Source organism: Pollicipes pollicipes, unplaced genomic scaffold (genome assembly GCF_011947565.3).
Source record: "Pollicipes pollicipes isolate AB1234 unplaced genomic scaffold, Ppol_2.1 Scaffold_4881;HRSCAF=5763_pilon_pilon_pilon, whole genome shotgun sequence".
In the NCBI taxonomy this organism is placed as follows: Eukaryota; Metazoa; Arthropoda; class Thecostraca; order Pollicipedomorpha; family Pollicipedidae; genus Pollicipes; species Pollicipes pollicipes.
In genome coordinates, this window is record NW_023596576.1 from 19,950,901 (window position 1) to 19,972,151 (window position 21,251).

Consider the following 21,251-nt stretch of genomic DNA (forward strand, 5'->3'; position numbering starts at 1 on the left):
GGCGCAAGGTAACGGCGACTGACTGGTCGATCCCCATGGTGTCGGAGGATACAACTGTGATAGATCGCAGTCATTCCGAGTGCCGGGTGGTTTAGACGTAGTTATTGCAGCGCATGGGTTGGAGTATTCTTGTGTAGGTATGGCCACAAACGTGTGAATACGAATCGGTACATACCGGTATGTGCGGCTCCAGCGGTATTGCCCGACTGGCATGTCTCTGGGGTTACGTCAACTGTGCTGGTCGCCGACGGGATAGGTGCGCGTATCCGCAGGACCGCGCCTGTCAGATATTCCCCGTACAAGATGTTCAACGTCCATTTGATTCCATCCGTGTTGAACGAGTCCCCAATGTGCCACGGGGTGTGTGACCGACGACAGTTGGCCGACGGGGGCCGGCGCGTAACCGGCGCCGCCCGTTACCGCAGTGCCGTGGCTCGCCGCCGGCGCCGCTGCAGGCCGAGCCGCACCAGCCGCTGCTGCACAGGACGACCGTGCGCACGCCGGCCGACCTGTTCCCGTTCTTCGTGGCGCTGGGCTGCGGCCGTCACTGCGCGGCCGGCTCGGCCGAGCTGCGGCCGGGCGGCGCGCGCCGCGGCCGGCCCGCCGCCGCCGAGGCCGAGACTGTGCGCGCGGTGGAGGCGGTGCTCGCCGCCGACTTCCTCGAGCCGCTTGGAGAGCAGAAGTAGGCGCGCGCGGCCCTGCCCCAGGACGCGGGACGTCAGCGAGTGTCGGGGTGCGGCGCGGCCGGGTCCGGGCAGTGCGTGGAGCCGCTATCATGGCGGCCGTGAATACCGAAGCCGAAATGGCCGGTCGTAAGTGTCGAGCGGTGACCGCGGCGCAGGTCATAGGGAGCAAGCAGTAGTGCGTATTATTCCATACATGTCGCTCGATCGGCTCACAATATTGCTCTGAGTGTGCTTTGTGCGAGGCGGGCCCGGGTACGGTCCGTGCACTTTCTGCGGCGCCAGTTTGCCGGGCCCGTCGCACGCCGGTGAGTGGGGGACACCGGGGTGACCCGCGTCGTCTTCTCGGCGTGCCGTGTGACCGGGCGGCCGCCGCTTCGTTCCGCTGTTGTTTCGACAATCTGTGCGTCGCGATGACGCCGTGCGACGTCGGCCGCGCGAGCCGGGCCGTTCCGCCGCTCGATCCGCTTGACGTGAGTTTGAACTGACCGCCAGCAGCTCGGCGGCATCCGATCTGCCCTCGGCTTCCTGTTGTCTGCCCTCCAACACGTGTGCGAGCGCCGCCGCCAGCGCGCGGGCGAGCCCGGGCGGAGGGCACCGGCCGCCTTCCGTATGGGTTGGCCGTTCTAGTCAGGGGTGCCGTTTGATTTTCGCCTGCCGTGTCCACGCGCGCCGTGCAGGGTTGTCTGTCATGCCATGCGTCTCAAAGGGTGGACTCCAGGCGACGCCTGTAGTGCCGCGGCGAATCGGCGCACCCGCCGCGCACAACGGTGTTTTGGCGGCTGTATGCGACCTCGCTAGTCTCACCTGCATTAGTTATCCGCATAGTCTGGTGCTGAACAATAACCAAGTTGACGACATCGGGTGTGGTCGTTATTTACCCAGGTAGTCATAGTGACGTTTGCGACCAAGTGTTGCTTGTTTATCTCGCCCCGATTGGTTGGTGGTTTTCTCCTGGCTGTATCTGCTCTCGCCCTGTCGCCGTCTGGCGCCCTCCTGTATTCGTGGGCGGGGGCATGCCTTCCATCGGTGTGCAACGTGTGCTGTGGGGTTCGCTGGCGCTGCCAGGAGCCGTGACCTTTCCGTGTAGCCAAACTATGGTATTTTGCGACCCGGGCCAAAGCGCATTGTTGTCGACGGGGTTGTCTGGTCTGTTGTCATTTATTTGTCGCTTGTGATGCACGAGAACACCTTGTGATATGGGGATAATATATTTTCTCATCTACGGAAGTGTGTGTCGCTGTCCAGGTTCATGACCACTGAGATGGTAACTGGGAAGTGTCGGTGCTGCGCTGGATGACACCTCAGGATGCAAAATTCAGGAAATCCATTCTCATTCACAACCCTAGCAAACGTTTAAGCCATGGCCGCTTTCGCCTCTGATTGTCTCGAGCCCCGTATGGCTGGTCCCCGGCTGCATTTGATCCGTTCGGTCTGTCCAGCCCCGCACTGCGGTCCTTTCACCTCTGATTGTCTTGAGCCCCGTATGGCTCGTCCCCGGCTACATTTGATCCGTTCGGTCTGTCCAGCCCCGCACTGCGGTCCTTTCACCTCTGATTGTCTTGAGCCCCGTATGGCTGGTCTCCGGCTACATTTGATCCGTTCGGTCTGTCCAGCCCCGCGCTGCGGTCCTTTCACCTCTGATTGTCTTGAGCCCCGTATGGCTGGTCCCCGGCTACATTTGATCCGTTCGGTCTGTCCAGCCCCGCGCTGCGGTCCTTTCACCTCTGATTGTCTTGAGCCCCGTATGGCTCGTCCCCGGCTACATTTGATCCGCTCGGTCTGTCCAGCCCCGCGCTGCGGTCCTTTCACCTCTGATTGTCTTGAGCCCCGTATGGCTGGTCCCCAGCTACATTTGATCCGTTCGGTCCAGCTCGCCCCGCGCCGCGGCCCTCGGCCACGCCATCGCGCACATCGAGAGTGCAGTGCAGTGCAATGCTCATTACTATTATGTAGAACATCACGTCGCACTTCAGACGAGAAACAATCAACACACTCGGCTAGTTTTCTGGCAGCGGCGCCAGGCTTCGCTTAACACCAATTTAGAACCAAGACCGGGCGCACGTCCTGGGCTGACTGATTTCACACCGGCCCACCCAAGGTTCACACAGGCCCGCCTAAACCCACCACACGTCGCGCCACGTGCCGATCCGACTCCACGCCGTCTGCGGCCACTGCGTATTCCCTGGATACCAATATTCTCAGTCAGAGGCATTCCCAACGACAATGCTTTCGACCAAGACTGCAAAGCCAGTCATGAACCGCTCGCCGGAGACTGAGGAGCGGCAGGCCGCACGGCGACGCCAGCGGGGCACCCAGTGTCGACCAGCGCTGCCAGGAGCGGGCGGCTCAGGTGACGCCAGCGGGGCTCGCAGTGTCGACCACCGCTGCCAGGAGCGGGCGACTCAGGTGAAGCCAGCGGGGGCTCGCAGTGTCGACCACCGCTGCCTGGAGCGGGTGGCTCAGGTGTCGCCAGCGGTGTACGACATATCGCAGCCGCAGACGCCGCCACCGAGCGAGCCCTTCGCGATGCACGCCGGCGAGCTCCGTCGTACTACTGCCCCCCCCCCCCCCCCCCCCCGCCGCTATCGGTGCCCTACGAAAGCGCAGCGATCGAATACACAAGACGGATATGTATTTTCTCGACAACCGATGACAATCTTTGGCAAAGTCAGTCCCCAGTTCACAGACGCCGGCAATTCAGCGCAGTGACAGCGCCAATGCTTGACGGACGTCACACGGCCGGTGGCCGAGTACTGTGGCACACTTTATGGCGACGAAAACAGCAACACTACAGCCACGTAAGCATGAGCACGACGAAAAAGCAAATCCTCGGCATCGCAATAACAAGCAACGTTTACCCAATAACAAACGCAGGATTTTCCCCAGTTTCGCGGCAGTCCACCATGAGCCGCGTGACGGCTCATGTTGCGCTTGTTGAAGTCTCGTTCACGTTACACGCTTGGGAGATACAAACATGACCCAGACATGGAAATTCTACACAAGGAGAGAAGCCTATCGATACGTCATCTGCGCGTTGGTAGGATAGCCTTATATGACAGCTTCGTGCATACACGAGAAAAACAGCAGCCCCGGCGTCCTGGCAACCCCACCTACTGCACACGTCATCCGAAAATGGCACGCACACTCTCGGGACCGAAACGTTGTTTTCTCAATTCTGAAGCGGCGGCAGGCTTGTCAACCAGATAGGAAATTGCGCTTCATTTTTAGACGAATCAAGACCACAACTTCTCAACAAATTTCCGCAGGGAGCTAAAAAAAGACCGTGCGTTTAGCCTCTGCCTTTATGCTAAAAAAGAACACCGTTATACCCTTCGCAAAGGGTCGATCCAAAGGAAGCTGCAGCAACTACGTATATCTACGCCGCACTTGGGGCGCCACTACAAAATACGGGCTTACATTGATTTGACAAACTTTCTTCCTAAAAGGTGTAGGATATGTAAAGCGAATCTTCGCATTTGTTGATATTCAACGAGCTATCTCATTCTATAATCTGGATTTATACCGTAATTGTATCGCAAAACACAAAAATCTTCAAAAGAAGCACCTCAAGAAAATTAATCTGGTTGCCATTTAAGGTTACCTGATAACATTACCATACCCAGGTTTCACTTTCGCAAATACGGTGTGGGTCTTCTAGCCCAGGCAGGACTCGAACCACTTGATGCAGGCGTCGCGGGCGTACGGAATATACGATATCGAGTACCACGTCATCGCCAGAAACTCGATTATGCAGAACAGCAGCACCAGTGCCTTCCAATCCAGCTGTTGAAAGACGTCAAACCAATCAGCGAGCGAATCATTTTGATCACGGAAAAGCTAGATATACATGGGATGGACAGACATGCAGCATGCAACAATGCCATCACCGAAACAAATACGCCCAGCATGAGCGTGCACTTTTGTTTATTCAAATTCATCATGCACTTCAGGCAAAACTATACAGATGTAAAAACAGAAAACCTGGAAAGGTAATGCACCCCATTAGGCCATCCACAACGCACCACATGCGGATGGGCTCCTCGAGCGTGACTGCTAGTGTAAGCCCACCACAACCATCAGCACCAGCTGCCATCCCGGCTACTCACAACGGCTCCCAGTGTAAGCCCACCCCAACCATTGGCACCAGCTGTCATCCTGGCTACTCACTGCGGCTGCTAGTGTAAGATACCCCGACCATCAGCACCAGCTGCCATCCCAGCTACTCACAGTGGCTGCTAGTGTAAGCCCACCCCAACCATCGGCACCAGCTGCGATCCCGGCTACTCACAATGGCTGCTACAATGGTCAGCAAAATCGAGAGCAGCATCACCACTGTGGCGACCATGCGTGTCTTGGCAAACATGTTCTTCAGCTGTCTCATGGGACCCATCAGGAAGCAGGTGCTGCAAAAACCCCCACACATCACCAGCAACCAGAGCACAGTCATGATGAGTGAGTTGAAAGGAAGGAAGTACCAGAGACCAGAGGAAGTAAACAAATCAAGAGTGCTGATGAAAACAAATACTTTAAAAATGCCTCAAAATAATGGTTTATTATCTCAAAACAAAGGCAACTAAATCACTAGTGACTGTTTGGCATGCAATGACAAAATGTCCACCAAACAAACAGAAATGTCAAACACATCTCACCTCATCAAGGCTACGATGTTTCCAAGTGTGTAAAATATGCAAAATATAACAATGCCATGCTTCAACCAAAAGAAGGCACAACCCAGCATGGAGCAAACCACACCAGCAACAAAACAAATTACAAATCCTTTTACTCTAGTGCTCCAACTTAAAGTGGATGTATCCACAAACTGAAAAGACCAATATTATGCATCAGCACATTCCCACACACGTCCCATGCAGAAACAGATCTCAGATCATGCACATGTGAGGATGGCCTGATGTTCTAGCAGAGGCTCTCAGTTTAACAAATTTAATTTAATTTAACAAATTTAACATTCACATCTACTGATATTGAATGGTCTGGGGATTTCATTGCCCAAGTAGCTGGTTCACATTCATACAGTGCTTAAGGCTAACCAAGTGGGCTGACTAAGCATTTTATATCTATGTAAATCTACCTACTGGTTCATATCCTATAATCTTTCTCTTGTAATAGCATTAACTGAACACAACAACTTATAAAGTCACAATAAATGGTTGATCAACTTCTAACAACATACCTGATGACACTGTATGGCACTAGTACAGCAAAACTCATCAAAGCACAAAGCCCCACTAACCTGTGAAATGATTCCTCCCGACTCGGCATCACTTGTATCAGCATTGTTTGCCTCACTGCCACTGAAAACCTTCTTTAACTTGTCCATGTCTGAACCCTAGAGATCCTGCCTCAGGCTGAAAGTGTCAGGGCCCATAGATATGAAGAAATGCTTTTTCATCAATCCTAAAAATAGGGCACTACAAAATGTGAATGCATTTAAAGGATGGACTAGCTGAGATAGCTGATAGATAAAAAAAACATTAAACAAAAGCTGATGGCAGCTATTGATTACCTGCATGCCAGTGTCATCTGTGGGGAAGATCCATGTTAAGAGACCTTGGGCTAAATCAAGCATAAAATCACCTCTTTTACCTGAGACCCAGTTAGCCATCACTGCATGGTAGTTGTGAAAGTGCGCAGGGTGGACAAAATACTTGTATAGCTCTTGAAAATTTACCTAGATGGATCAAGGGAAGGATTACTTACTGCATTAAAGAATAGATTGGCAAAGTCAGCCCCTCAATTTGGTCAACATATAAGCTTATATTTCAACTATGGCATCCATCATATAGCTCTGTCAGCCCAATGTCAAATGCCAGGCCCAAAGCCACTGTACTGAAGCCATCTTGACCCTAGCTCTAGAAACACAGATATAATGCCAGATGCTACATACACATTGAACAATACCTAGATTGCCAGAAAAGAAGATTTTAAATATAATGCAAATTCTCTAGATGCCAGGAAATCAGTGCTTCAGCATTAATATATCTCCACTTACAAGAGCAGCTGTAATCTGAGGTAGCATTAGTTGTGATGGCCTAGCAAATCTTCTATGGCAAGACTAATACAACGCTACCAAAAAGTAACATGCCTGGAATGGTGCATGAGACTCTGGTGACTTGTTTACACCATTGTGGTACCTGACCACAATGTAACAGCTGGTGAGATGGCTTGTATGCTGCACCTCTATCTACACACGACATTTACCTGGACCTCTGGCCATGACCTAACACCAATACATGCACCAAGGGGAGGATCTAGGGAAGGAGCCCTGGGCAGGAGAGGCATAAGACTTCCATACTTAATCTCCCTCTATGAGCACCATGCAATCAAGGTAGTTAGCATGATCTAAATCCTAAACCATTATCAAGACCCTTCTGGGGTTTAAAAATAAGATCTGCTCCATGGCAAAATCATGTGAATGCTATTGGAAAATCAATGCCCATACCAGCAAAATTCTAGATTCACTTGCACAGTGCCTAAGATGCACAGCCTGTTCCAAATGCATTTGTACAAAACTTCTGATAGTTAATTGGTCATTACTTGACTTACATGTTGTGCAGTTTGCCACTACCATTAGGCTTATAACCAGCCACAGAATTATGAACAATTTGATGTACACAATTACAGTACAAGTCAGATGTCAAAAGCAGAAAAAACAAGCATTTAAACAGCTTTTGCAGCATGCATGTACTTGAAGTAGGGGGTAACTATACAAACTCAACACTTCGATTTGGCGCATTGGATTGTGTAGCTGTTTGGCTCAGTAGGTCCCATATGCAATTTTACATCGCCTGTTAAGTGGTTAGCGCAGGCACGTGATACAGGGAGACGATGCCCGCACTGACGTCCAACACAACAGCAATGGCCCGCCCCAGACAATTCCAAGCCGTTCGGTGCGCCCGTCACCCTTGCGCAAGTTACGTGCCCTTCGCGGGAGGCAGGTCTTGAGCCGGGTCTAAAAGACCGGCACATGAGAAAGACATGGTCTTTCTCAGAAACAGCTCGTCCAATCGCCTTGCAACGTTGACCAATCGATTCAGCATAATAAGTTAAGTCAGATTACGGCAATATCCAGACCTCACTTGGATTAGACATTTTAAAAACAGCATAAAGGGAAAATTTCGCATGCAAAAGCACAGCAGATCTCAGAACCCAGCACACCGGTCGCTGTGAAACGTTCACCATTGAATGCGTCTTTCACCACGGAATGACCGAGTGTGAATGACTTTACAATGACTTTGCGTTTTATTGCCCCGACTTTATAATGGGTTCATAGATGCCTGGGTGACCTTGAAATTGTCTACACGAAAAAGTCTGCACACCTTTGTGTGCATGTAGCTCAGTTGATGATGATTAGGGTCTTAGGGCGCGCCGACTCCTGGGGCCATTTTGCGTCCATAACAGCTAAGTGCTTACCGAGGTGCATAAATGGCTGTGAATCTTACGCTTCTCAAAAATAAAAACAGCTGTCCGGTGCCAAGCATGCGAGAATCGTCACCAATAAGGTCTGAAAAGGCAAGACCTGACGCATCTCGTCCGAAGTAAAGTTCCCGCTCTTCGTTGATCTGTCGGCAAGAGTGAATAACGTGGCGAACCGTGGGTAGCGCATCACAACGAGGACATTTAGGCCGTTTTCCGCCGCACAAAAGGTAGCTGTGTGTTAAGTGCGTGTGGCCAATTCGTAATCTGCTGAGGGTTACTTCTTCGCGTCTCAACTTACGTGAGCTTGACGGCCATGGACCCAGTTGTGGCTTGATCACCTTTAACTTGTTGCTTACAATGCCGTCCCAGCAGCGATGTCATTTCCCCTTTACAAAGATCGCGATGGCTGGGTAAAAGTCCCTTGCCGGCAAGGGTATGCAAGGTGCACGCGCTGCCCGTTTTGCGGCCGCGTCACCACGCTCGTTACCTGCGATACCCGCATGACACGGTATCCGACATGTCCGTGTCGAGAGCCATAAGATGGTCAATGGTACTGCGATTTTTCCTGAATCCATGTTGAGCAGCCATGAAAACGTTGTACCGCTCCAAAACCACGTCAAACGTACATTTACCACACGTTCCATCAACTTACAAATGCATTATGTTAGTGAGATAGGGCGATAGTCGGCAGGGCCAGCCGCACTCTTGCCAGGCTTGAGCATACGAACAATATATGGCTCACGCCAAGACTCCGGAAAACCTCCTGTCGCCCAGAGCTTGTTGTAGGCTGCTAAGAGGGTCTCAACTACTGAAGTGGGAAGTTGCTTAAGCATGGCGTTGTGAACTAGATCCGGACTCTCTGCCACGCTGCGCAGCGATCCGATCGCGGAAATTAGTTCGGCCATTGCAAAAGGTCGGTTGTAAGGCAACTGCTCCGTCGTGCTGAAGTCGACCGGATCCGATGACGTGTATACCGGAGCGGAACCGGAGCGGATCCGATGACGTGTAAACCGCAGGATGGCATTGCTGCTACCACATCGTTCGGAGAATGCGCGGGCGCTTTCATTTCCTACGTCAACTCCCCGCAGGGGCACCGGCTCTGGCCGGTGTAGGGGACTAGCGCCCCCTCGGGTCCCAGCTCCGGTAACGGGTGGACAGCGCAAGCTGTTCCTCTCAGGGCGTAGCGACCCTGCCGGTACGTGAGCTCCTGCTCCTTGTCCCGCCCGCTCCCTCCCCATTACCCACTTTCCTGCATCCGGCCCACTCATCACTCCTGATCCTCGTTTTATCGGGGTCGCCGTGCCTCTCACCCTCGTCCCCGGGTTGATCAGATCGTGGTGGCTGAGGGGTGCGTCGTGCGGGTCAGTCACGGCGCGTCCCAATACTCCACTTTGGCCAGGATATCCGGGGGCGCGGGGGGCCCGTGGGGCCCCACACGGGTCTAGCGGCTTGTCGCTCGCGTTACGGTTGGGTGCTCCTTGCGGGTCTCTGCTTGGGGCGCTTGGCCGCGCGCAGCGGCTTAAGGGGTCAAGGGGCGGCGGCGCTGAACCACGGTCAGGACGGGGAGGGGTCTCCCCGGTTACACCTGGCCGTGTGGGAGGCGTCGTTCGCCCCGTATAGCACCGGGGCAGCCCTGGCGGTGACCTCCTCCCGAGGGAGTGTTGGGCGTCCCCCAGTCGGGTTCCGAGATGGGTGGGGAGCCCCGGTGCCGAAATGAAAACTTCTTTTTGCATGGCATCCTCTACCTCTAAAAACACCCGTCCTCCGAAAGGGGGGCGGACCTCGATAGCCCCAGGGTGCAGAGAGAAATCTGCGCCCCCGGTCCACGGATCCTGATCTTCGGTAGTGAAGAGATTAAACTGGCTTCCCTCTCACCGTTTCAGAGGCGGAACGGCTGCGACAGGTTTGGGAAAATCACCAGATGTGACAAGCTCCGGGATGGGAAAATAGAAGTAGAGTTCGCTAGTGGTCTGGAGGCAAGCAGGGCCATGTCAGCCAAGGAAGTTACGGCTGCTGTTCGGGATGAGACTGGCAAGCATGAAAAGACCTTGTCAATATCAGGAACACAACATAAAACCAAAAATTCATCCAGGGGCGCAGCCATTTGTTTCGATCTTCGTGACGTCGCCGAGGACGAGAGAGTCGAGGAGCTCTCAGGGTTTGGTGTGACGAGCGCTTGCAGGATTCTCGTCTGACGGGTGCGCTCGAGTGAAGGTTCGCCCTTATGTGCCTAACCCCATGCGGTGCTACCAGTGCCAGCGATTAGGCCATACCAAGCTCCACTGTCGTAACCGCCCAGCGTATGGTCAATGTGCGTCATTCGAGCACACGAGCGAAGTTTGCACCTCTGCTGAACCCCACTGCGTGAACTGCGGCAAGGACCAAATCCCACACACGACGTACGACCGTACATGTCCGGCCTACGCGAAAGAAAAAGGGATTATATCGATGAAAACCTCTAGAAATGTCTCTTTTCGTGAAGCTTGTGAACTTTACAACGACAGCCACCCCAAAATATCGTATGCGTCAAAAGTGAAAACTTCTTTACCACAAAGTAATGCCATCGAGTACATGACGGTCGTTCAGTTCGTGGCATTTCTGAGGTCGTTTGGCCTGTCGGTTGCTCCCTCGGTCCGAACGCCCGACTCCCAGTTGGCACCCCGAGCTCCCTCTCCGCCGATCGACCAGTCGGTGGACGCCGCATCGCTGGCCTCCTCGGTGCGCGCCGGATCACCAGCGGGCGACGGTTGGACGACGGCTCGGCGTGGTCGGAGTCCCCGCGCGCCGCCGGCCGTGCCTTCGTCTGCGACCCAATCGGTCCCTTTGCTACAGACACCTCTTGCCAGTGCCTGTGAGCGTGTGGCAGAGACGCTGGAGCGTCAGGAGGCTGACAGGTGCGCCCGCGAGGCCAAGCGAGCGCGCCTGGCCGAACTGGAGCGCGCTAAGGCGGCAAGCCTCCTGTCCGGGGCAGATAAAGAGCCCGTCCCCCGAAACAGCACTCCATCGCCACGGAAGCCGGTGGAGGCCCCCGCTGGTCCCTCAAACCCCGGTAGAGGCCCACCGATGGGCCCTCCCCGCCTCCACCCCGGACTGGGTACGCTGGCGTAAAGCGTGCCCCAGCCGGCCCCTCTTCTCCATCTGACGGAGGGAGCCCAAGAATTCGTCCTAGGGTGGGGCACGGCCCTCTGGAGTCAAGCCGTAGCTCTCAGTCTGAGGCGTCTGGACATGCAACTGGCCCAGCCGAGTTCTTTTAAGCCGGGACTTGTTTTAGCTTTTCGCATCTCATAGTTATTTTTTTTTAATGCGCCCTTTAACAGGCGTTTTTACAGTGGAACTGTAGAGGAGTAAGGACGAACGCCCTCGACCTCGAGGCTGTCTTCAGCAGAGTCTCTCCTGCAGCCGTGGCGCTGCAGGAGACCAAGCTAGCGCCTGAAATTTTCTGCTCCTTGAAAAGATATGTGATGTTTCGCAACGACGTGGTGACGGAGAGCATTGCTCACGGTGGCGTCCTCCTGGCATTTTACCATAGCGTGCCAGCGAGGAGGCTAAGCTTGCGGTCCACACTTCAGGCTGTGGCCGCGCGGCTTTATTTCAATCATCGTCACATCACTGTTTGTTCACTTTACCTTCCACCGGGCCTTGTTTTTCCGTTGGCGCACCTTAGATGTCTGCTGGCTGAACTGCCTCCACCACTTCTTTTTCTAGGCGATTTTAATGCGCATCACACCGTATGGGGGTGCGACGTCACCAATGCTCGTGGGAGGTTGTGTGAGAACTTTATCCACGGTGCTTCCTTATGTATTTTAAACGCAGGAACTCGTACACATTTTACAATGCCATCCGGTCAGACGTCAGCGCTAGACTTAAGCCTCTCCAGTCCCCTCGTCCAACACCTCGAGTGGAGTGTTGGAGATGACCCCATGGGAAGCGACCACTTCCCAGTGTGGGTCCGGTTTATGAGAGGTGGAGCGTTGGGTGTCAGGCCACAACGCTGGAATTTTAAGAAAGCGGACTTGTGCGAATTTGAGACTCGGCTTGACGAATCGTTCGTACCCTCTATTGAGGATTTTACTCAAAGACTTTTAGAGTGTGCCAATAGTTGTATCCCACGCACGTCTGGCGCTCCCCGACGTACTCCTGTTCCGTGGTGGACGGAGGAGTGTCGGAGCGCCGCCATCCGGGCGCGTAAACGTGCGTTTCGGGCTTTTGACGCCAGGAGCAGTACAGAAAACCTCATAGCCTTTAAAAAAGCGAGGGCTTTTGCTCGGCGCACCGTAAGGGAGGCGAGGCGTGCTTCCTGGCATGCTTACGTGAGTACGTTGAACCGGTTCACGCCAACATCACAGGTTTGGTCTCGAATTGAACGCATATCTGGGCAGTTTACATCCATGGTTCTTCCGGTACTATGTGTGAGCGGACAGGCCGTGACGCGTCCGTTGGAACTTGCGAATGAGATTGCCCGGGCGCTAGCCTACCGCAGCGAAGGTGGCAACACTAACCCACAGTTTGTGCGGCACCGAGCGCAATGTGAGCAACCCACCGAGGATTTTTCAACGAGTGAGCTACATTCTTATAATGATCCATTCACCCTGGTCGAGTTGGAATGGACGATTGTCAACCTTCGCAGTGTGTCAGAAGGTCCGGACACTGTGCACAACGACATGCTCAAGCATTTGTCGCCTTGCGTGCTTCGCGCTCTTTTAGCAGTATTTAATGTGCTTTGGGCCAGTGGTGACTTTCCAGCCTCTTGGCGAGAAGCTATAGTCGTTCCTATTTTGAAACCGGGTAAAAGTGGACTAGATCCTTTACACTATAGGCCTATTTCTCTCACTTCATCGCTCTCTAAGTTGATGAAGAAGATGGTTAATGTCCGCTTAACTTGGTTTTTAGAACATCACGGCGTTTTTACAAACGCCCAGTATGGTTTTAGAAAGAATCGCAGCACAGTAGACAATCTTTTAGTTCTTGACACTGCGATTCGCGTGGGATTTAAAGCAAGCAGGCACATAGGCGCAGTGTTTTTTGACATAGAGGGCGCCTATGACACCACATGGCGTCCAGGCATCCTTCTCAAGCTACACAGGTATGGTATACGCGGTAATATGTGCACCTTTCTTCAAAACTTTCTAGTTGACCGTTCTTTCCATGTCCGTGTTGGAAACGCGCTCTCTGAGAGGCATGTTCAAGTTAACGGTGTGCCCCAAGGCGGCGTTCTCAGCGTAGCTTTGTTCGCCGTTATGATCAACGACATCGGGATGGGGGCTCCACAGTCTGTAGGTCGTGCGCTTTTTGTTGATGATTTTACCATTTGGACTAGTGCAGCAAGAGCACCATCGATGGAACGCCAACTCCAGTTAGCTGTTGACCGCGTTGAGAAGCGGGGTACTATGAGCGGGTTCAGGTTTTCACGTAGCAAGACTGTAGCCATGCATTTTTGTCGTAGCCGGCAATGCGGTGACCTGTCTATCCGTATTGATAGTGTAGGCTGTGCTTTTGTGAGCGGTGGCGTCATCCGGTCGTTTTCATTGCCCCCAAATGCTTCGGTGTTCACATCGGAGCTCATGGCGATCATTAAGGCACTATGTTTTATTGAAATCGGTGACGAACCTTTACATCTCATTTTGACGGACGCTCTGAGCAGTGTTCTGAGTTTGAAGTATTTTTTATCCGTCATGTCCCCTTTTACAGGACATTTTAATACGTTTGACTCAGTTGGATCAGGCCGGAAATAAAGTCATGCTATGTTGGGTTCCTAGTCACGTTGGAATCGCGGGCAATGAGGTGGCTGACGCGGCTGCCAGGCGAGGAGCGCTGGCTCCATGTATTCGCTCCCTTTCTATTCCTGCCAGAGACTTTTACCCTGCTATAAAAACCTTCCTGCATAACAAGTGGCAGCGTTGTTGGGATCAGATGGAAGGTAATAAGCTTAAAGAGATAAAACCTAAGCTGGGTCAGCGGTTCTCCTGTTTCCGCAACATGAGGGGAGAAGAGGTGATCCTCTGCAGACTACGTATCGGACATACTTACTCAACCCACGGCAATATGTTGGAGGGAGCCGATAAACCTATCTGCCATCGATGCGGCACTGTCCTCACCGTTCGTCATGTCCTTATATCTTGTCCGCGCCTCGTGGAAGAACGCCAACGTTACTTTGGACAGCATGACTCGCCCCTTACCCTCAGTGATATGATAGGAGAAAACTAAAAATTTCTTGGAGCTCAACAGTTCTTTTTATATCTCAAGCACATCAACTTTGGAACCATTTATGCTGCTTATTAGATAGGTAAAACAAAAGTCGTTATGGGCGCCAAATGACCACTGCAGTCGGCGCGCCCCTTAACTCCAATAAACAACAAATTCCTACGTCAACTGGGCGTATAATGTCGTGTCCACTGACACGGAGCACATGGTGTGGTGCAGACGAGTGCTGTTCAGCAATGCGTTTGATCCGCGCCCATACATTGGATGTACGTGTTTGGCAGTTAAGCTGGCCGACGCGCGATCACCAAGATTCCCGCTTAGCCTCTAGTATGGTGAGTCTAGCAGCCGCTCGTGCTCGTCAAAACGCAATTAGATTCTCAGTCGTGCTCCGACGGTCAAACTTCTCAAGGACCCTCTTACGCGCACAGATGGCGTCTCGGCACTACTACGTCCACAATGGGACAGGAGGACGGCGAGGGCAGCCCGAGGTTCACGGTAAACACCCTTCCGCAGACCGCAACATCAATGTAGTCAAATCCTCTACTGACGTAGGTTCACTCGCTGGTTGCATAGTAAGGGAATTCTCGATCCTCGTTTAAAACTCAGTCCAGTCAGCTATTCTGAAATTCCAGCGCTGTAGTCGGGAACCAAGGAAAACTTCAGCCCGGTGCATGATCCAGATGGGAAAGTGGTCACTTCCCATTGGATCGTCTGCCACCGACCAGTCAAAATGGTTGATCAGTTGTGAGCTCAAAAGACTTAAGTCGATTGCCGATACCTGTCCCGATGGGAGTGTAAAATGGGTTCGAGTGCCCGTGTTTAAGAGGCACAGCGATTCTTCATGTATGAGGGCTTCGCAGCGTTTCCCGCGAGTGTTTGTCTGGACACAACCCCACGCTGAGTGGTGAGCGTTAAAATCACCTAATATGAGGACAGGCGGCGGATGCTGAGCCACCAGGCGTCTCAGGTGAGCGGACGGAAACCCGGTCGCAGGGGGCAAGTAGATTGAGCATATGGTGATCGTATGGCAGTTTAAGAACACTGGCTGCGACAGCTTGAAGCTCTGTGTTTAAAGCCAGCCTTTGTGCAGACATGCTGTGGTGTATGGCCAGGAGAACGCCACCACGCGCAACAGGGTCAGCTGGTAAAACTTTCCGCCAAACATCATGATCCGAAAGACCAAAATCGCCGTCAGGTGCCAGTTTTGTCTCCTGGAGACATATCGCCGCCAGACGCCGCTCGTTAAGGCATAGTTGGAGATCCTGGTAGCTTGTTCGGACGCCCCCACAGTTCCACTGTAAAATATTCGTCATGGAGCTCAGAACTTAGGACGGTCCTTAGCTTCCCATCACTCCGCGGCATCGACGCCTACGGGAGGGGGGAGGGCATGTGTTTGGATCGTAAGTGAAAAAAGTACTCGCCTGCGCCGGCCACAGCACACCTAGACAGTCCAGCTACGGGGTGCAAGGACCCATCGGGGTCTGATCCTACTGACGCCGGCCGGGTTCTGGGCCCAACACGTGGGCTGCCGTCTGTGGGCGAGACAGGCCAGCGAGGGCCACGCTCTTCCGGGCGTCCCACTCTAGACGGGGAAGGCGCCGGCGAAGCCGTGACCCTAGATGGCGGCGCAGGAGGAGGGCCCATCGGTTGCTTTCGAACCTCGGATGATCCACTAGGGGCCTCTACGCGTCGTCTGGGCGGTGGACCGGCTTCTTCCCTGGGAGCACGTCCCTGGTCCGCCCCCAGCGGCCGGTTAATCGCCTTCGTCCTCTCTTGCTCAACCAGACGCGCTCGCTTGGCTTCGCGGACGCGCCTGTTAGCTTCTTGACGCTCCATCGTCTCTGCCACACGTCCACAGGCACTGGCGAGGGGTGTCTGTGATGATGAGACTGGTGGTGTCTCAGACGAAGGAATACCCGACGGCGCGCGAGGGCTGCTGCCACGCCGAACCGTCGTCCAACCGTCCTTTGTTGGCGGTCCAACCGGTGCCGAGGAGGCCAGCAGCACGGCGGCCAACGGCTGCTCGGTTAGTGGGGAGGGCTGCGAGTCCAGCGCGCGTGCTGAGGGTACAACTGATATACCAAATGACCTCAAAAGTTCCAGAAATTGAACAGCCGTCATTTCCTCGATCGCATTAGTGTGCGGCAACGAAGCTTTCACTTTCGAGGCGTATGGTATTTTTGGGTGGGTTTCGTTACAAAGTTCTCGAGCCTTACGGAAAGATACGTTTTTAGAAGTTTTAATTGATATGATTTCCTTCTCCTTGGCGTAGGCTGGGCATGCACGGTCGTGCGACATATGCGGAACCTGGTCCTTGCCGCAGTTGACACAGTGGAGTTTGTCAGAAGTACAGTGTTCCCTCACGTGCTCGAGGGACGCACATTTGCCACACGCTGCGCGGTTCCGACAGTTGAGTTTTTTGTGACCAAATCGCTGGCACTGATAGCACCGCGTGGGGTTAGGCACAAAATGACGAACTTTCACGCGGACGTATCCAACACGCATCTCGGACGGTAAGTCAGGGCGACTGAACGTGAGTATGAGGTTGTTGGTGGGCGCTAACTCTCCTCCCCTTCTGGCAAGAATCCATCGAGCGGCGGTCACTTCAAATTCCGAAAGCTGCTTCACGATCTCTTCCTCGTCAACGCCACGCAGATCAAAACAGTTCACCACGCCCCTGGACGAATTGTTGGTGTTGTGTGGTGTCGCTGGCATTGACACTGTTCTTTTCCCGTTTACCAGCCCCATCTCGAGCACTGTACGAAAATTCAGTTCCTTCCATAGTCCGACTCGCCTCAAAGTCACTAGCAAATTCCATCCCGGAGCTTGTCACATCTCATAATTTTTCCAAATTTGCCGCAGACATTTCGTCTCTGAAATGGTGACAGGAACGCCAACCTAATTTCATCACTTTCGAAGACGAGGATCCGTGGTCTGGGGATAGCAGAACCTTTTCTGCACCCTTGGGTTATCGTGGTCCGACCCGCTTTCGGAGGACGGGTGTTTTTAAAGTTAGAGGATGCCATGCAAAAAGGGGCTTTCTTTCGGCACCGGGGCTCCCCACCCACCACGGAGCCCAACTGGGGGACGGCCCAACACTCCATCGGGAGGTGGTCGCCGCCACGGCTACCCCGGTGCTATGCAGGGCGAACGACACCTCCCGCACGGCGAGGTGTAACCGGAGAGACCCGCTCCCCGTTCTAACCGTGCTTCAGCGCCGCCGCCCCTTAACCCCTAAGCCACTGCGCGCGGCCAGGCGCCCCAAGCGGAGACCCGCACGGAGCACCCAGCCGCAGCGCAAGCGGCAAGCCGCTAGACCCGTGTGGGACCCCACGGGCCCCCACGCCCCCGGATATCCTGGCCAAAGTGGAGTGTTGGGACCACCAGGATCCGATCAATCCGAGGACGCGAGCGAGGGGGTGCGGCGACCCCGATAAAACGAGGATGATGAGCGACGAGTGGGCTGGATGCAGGAAAGTGGGTAATGGGAGGGGAGCGGACGGGACAAGGAGCGGGAGCTCACGTACCGGCAGGGTCGCTACGCCCTGAGAAGAACAGCTTGCGCTGTCCACCTGTTACCGGAGCTGGGACCCGAGGGGGCGCTAGTCCCCTACACCGGCCAAAGCCGGTGCCCCTGCGAGGGCATGTAGCTCAGAAACTAGAGGTTTAGGTCTTAAGAAGGGCAGGGCTATGAACTGCAACGAATTATCTTGAAGATAGACTTTCCAGACCAAAAGCCCCGTACAAATGTGGAACACTCCCTTTAATGCATTCACTTGCTGCTGAGCTTACCTCTGCCGCAGCAAAGAATGAATGAACGGAAGGTGAGCAGAATACCGCCGACAGTCGGCGATCAAGGCGCGCATCTTTCATAACAAATTGTTTTGCAGACAAGCACACACAAACAAGACGAAATCAAGATGACATCTAAATGGAATAAGGTACAAAACGATGAAACACGCAATATTTCGACGCGTGAGGTGAAATTTATTTCGCCGCTAAACTGACCGCAGTTTCGACAGACGCGTCTCGCAGTCAATACTTCCGATATGCCGCTTTTTGCGGCTTGCACGATGATTACTGACGCAGCAGTGCGTCGCACAAAATTGAGCTGCTTATATGGATTGATGGCGGCACGTTGGTTAATGCTTTGATGCTGGATTCATGCCTACGTCGGATCTGGCTGCCATAATACGGCACAGAGCGTACAAAAAGATAAAAAAACGGCTGAATCAGTCCTCACCGCAACTCTGCGCATGGCACGTGGAAAGCGCAGCCCAACAAATGACATTACGCGATTTCCCGTTCAATTCGTTATCAAAACGTGCCAATTTCGTGCCACTTCGGCGCATAATTACCGAGATGCGGCTGCAATCTCAAATTGTCGTTCGCCGGCTCTGGCGATTGCTGCTTTTTCGGGTCATCCATGTAAAACCAAGGCGCTAAAAAGCAATTGCGGCACGCGCCACGCGCGTGCACGTACGTCATCGCGTATACATATGCATGGTATCACAATTTCACATTGAGCGGCCTGTCAGTCGACCTTCAGTGCTGCTCACATGTTCAGTTTCATTTGGCAGAATGCCGGAACAGGTAGACATTGTCTCTGACGTCATCAACCGACTTGGTAAAACTTATAAATTAATTTTTGGACATTCTAAGTTGATAAAAGCGGCTATGATGCTATAAAGTGAATGTATGTAGATCATTTAAGATGTTTATTCAGGTTGATATCCACTGATTTTTTCTTAAACTCCCAAAATTGGAACATTTGGATACTAACATTTCTTGCAGCACTTCATGGTTGTGCCTGTTTGCGGATGATAAGTTGCTCACGATTCGCGTTTCTGTTGTGAAGCGAGCGGTGTGGGGTGTGCTGACGTGTGGTGCGATCGCGGTCGTGTGGATGTGTGGTGTGCGTGAGAGTACGCGGGAAGCTATCATATTTTGTCCGTTCGGAAAGCAGGGAGCATATTTATCTCCTAATCCTCGTGCAAGTGCAAGATATCGACGTGAACAGGCTTGGTGAAAACATGTGGCAATCGCGGTGGAGCTGTTCGAAACTAAGTGAATGAACTGAGCTGAGAGCTAAGTTTCCAGCGACTAACTGACGAAGATCCTCTTGAAGCAAGAGATCCACTGTCAAAATGTCCTCGAAAGAAGTTTATTGCATAGTAAGTTGGCCGTTATATACTGTTCTTCAATAGCTATGTGCGATGATCCGTAATGTGTTTACTGCACACTAAATCTGTGATTGGTGTAGTATTATGGTTTCCCTACCACCAGAAGTATAGTTGTGGAAACATGTGTTATGCCAGATGTTTAAGGTATAGCAGACACATTACAGCAAGAATTGTATCACATGTGTGCAAAACATCAGTGCCCAGTGTTTGTAGCACTGTCACCAAGTTCATTGTATAGAGCCAATGTCTTAGGGTAATTTCAGGAAATGATATTCTGCAAGAAATTTGATCCTCAGAAAGAGAAAACTCAACAGAATTGCAGTCAGCATGAGATGGCCATAAGACAGTGAGTTTCAGCACTTCAAAATTGTGAAGGTATCAGTCATAAACATGGTTGTTTTACATCATAGCCAGAAGCTGATGTTATTGTCAGGAGTTGGCATAACCTGGCCAGAACTATCAAATTTTGTGTTTGTGGCTCTTGCATCATTTTCTTCATTCTGGGCCAGGCAGCCTTACATGTCAATGTAAAGTGAACAGGCTGTTTTCCAGATACTGCATTCAACTTTTGGAAGTAGTGCTTTTTGGATATGTGCTTATCCTTAGTATGCCACTAAACAATAGGGTTAGAAATGTTAGTGCCCCATATGTCTTATACGGTGTCAGGACAACAGTACACTCTATTTTTTAGGCACTGAAACTGGTAACTGCTTATTCATTCAAGTTGCATGTCCAAGCAGTAAATACTGTTGAGTATATGAGAGGAGAAAGATGTTTGGTGTAGGTCCTCTGACATGGTTAGAAATTGAATACTTTGCCTGGAAGTCCATGGCAAGGAATGTCCCAAAATGCCTGGGGGCCCCCCACTACCCCAGAAGTAGACAAGCCATATTTTTACCTATGATTTACCTCCTGAAAAATGTGTGCTTTTTTGGGGATTGGCTAATCAAAGGTAATTGGCTGTGTAGTTTTTGACATGCAATCTATAACTATAGAATAAGGATGCAACCAGCCATATGGTCTACTACAACTATGTTTCCAAAATTTTTAGATATGTTGCTCCTTTCCTCCACTGAGTTGGGTGTCTGCATATACTCCTTTCCTGGTATGCAATATATATTATATGTGACATTAATATATATATATATATATGTATGTTATATATATATATATATATATATATATATGTTACATTATATGTTATATACTAATGTTATGAAGCTATTGCTCCTCCCCTTCCAAACACCCATTCTCTTAGCATATGGGTCATGTCCTGAATAGTTTGGAAGCCAGATTTGAATAAGCACTGCTTATATATATATACATCAGCTGAATACAGCCAATATAGTTTTGGTATATAATGGTGTTTTTTAATTTAGCAGTGCTTATTCAAATCTGGCTTCCAAACTATTCAGGACATGACCCATATGCTAAGAGAATGGGTGTTTGGAAGGGGAGGAGCAATAGCTTCGTAACATTAGTTAAACCCACAGTGGCTTCCATATTTCTGAAGTAAACTTAGCAGCACTGTGGTGATCATGATTAAATTGAATTTGGCTGTTGTGGCAATCAACTTGCACCTGCTGCACAACTGATTCTGCATCAGCTCAATTGTGAAGCAGACCATGCATGAACCAAGAAGCAACAAATTTGTGAAGTGTCAGGCAGTGTTGCCAGAGATAAAAGGTTTTATGTTCCTAGAGTATGCGTCTTATCTGCATATTGTCTTAGAGGTGGCATCTAT

At 52.0% G+C, this 21,251-nt stretch overlaps 2 protein-coding genes across 2 annotated transcripts in view; one reads left to right on the forward strand and one right to left on the reverse strand.

Moving 5' to 3' along the window:
• Positions 1–1,160, forward strand: part of LOC119100094 (protein dopey-1-like) — a 32,185-nt gene extending 31,025 nt beyond the window's left edge. The window contains 2 exon segments of the mRNA XM_037223208.1: positions 426–456; positions 1,126–1,160. Coding sequence (XP_037079103.1) covers positions 426–456; positions 1,126–1,160 — 66 coding nt within the window.
• A 2,155-nt stretch (positions 1,161–3,315) lies between these two features.
• Positions 3,316–7,526, reverse strand: LOC119101354 (vesicle transport protein SFT2A). The gene is made up of 4 exons (XM_037224677.1): positions 5,938–7,526; positions 5,336–5,505; positions 4,975–5,089; positions 3,316–4,469 (listed from the first exon to the last, which is right to left on the reverse strand). The coding sequence occupies exons 1-4, from the start codon at positions 6,022–6,024 to the stop codon at positions 4,341–4,343; spliced, it is 501 nt and encodes a 166-aa protein (XP_037080572.1). The 5' UTR covers positions 6,025–7,526; the 3' UTR covers positions 3,316–4,340.
• Between the last annotated feature and the right edge of the window lie 13,725 nt (positions 7,527–21,251).

What these genes read in the sequence shown, in the direction of transcription:
- LOC119101354 (XM_037224677.1), bottom strand. Translation starts at nt 6,024, where the DNA reads ATGGACAAGTTAAAGAAGGTTTTCAGTGGCAGTGAGGCAAACAATGCT. An exon ending in CGGGAGGAATCATTTCACAG is followed by an intron (nt 5,506 to 5,937) that starts GTTAGTGGGGCT and finishes TGGTCTTTTCAG; the next exon opens with TTTGTGGATACATCCACTTT. An exon ending in AACATCGTAGCCTTGATGAG is followed by an intron (nt 5,090 to 5,335) that starts GTGAGATGTGTT and finishes GGGTTTTTGCAG; the next exon opens with CACCTGCTTCCTGATGGGTC.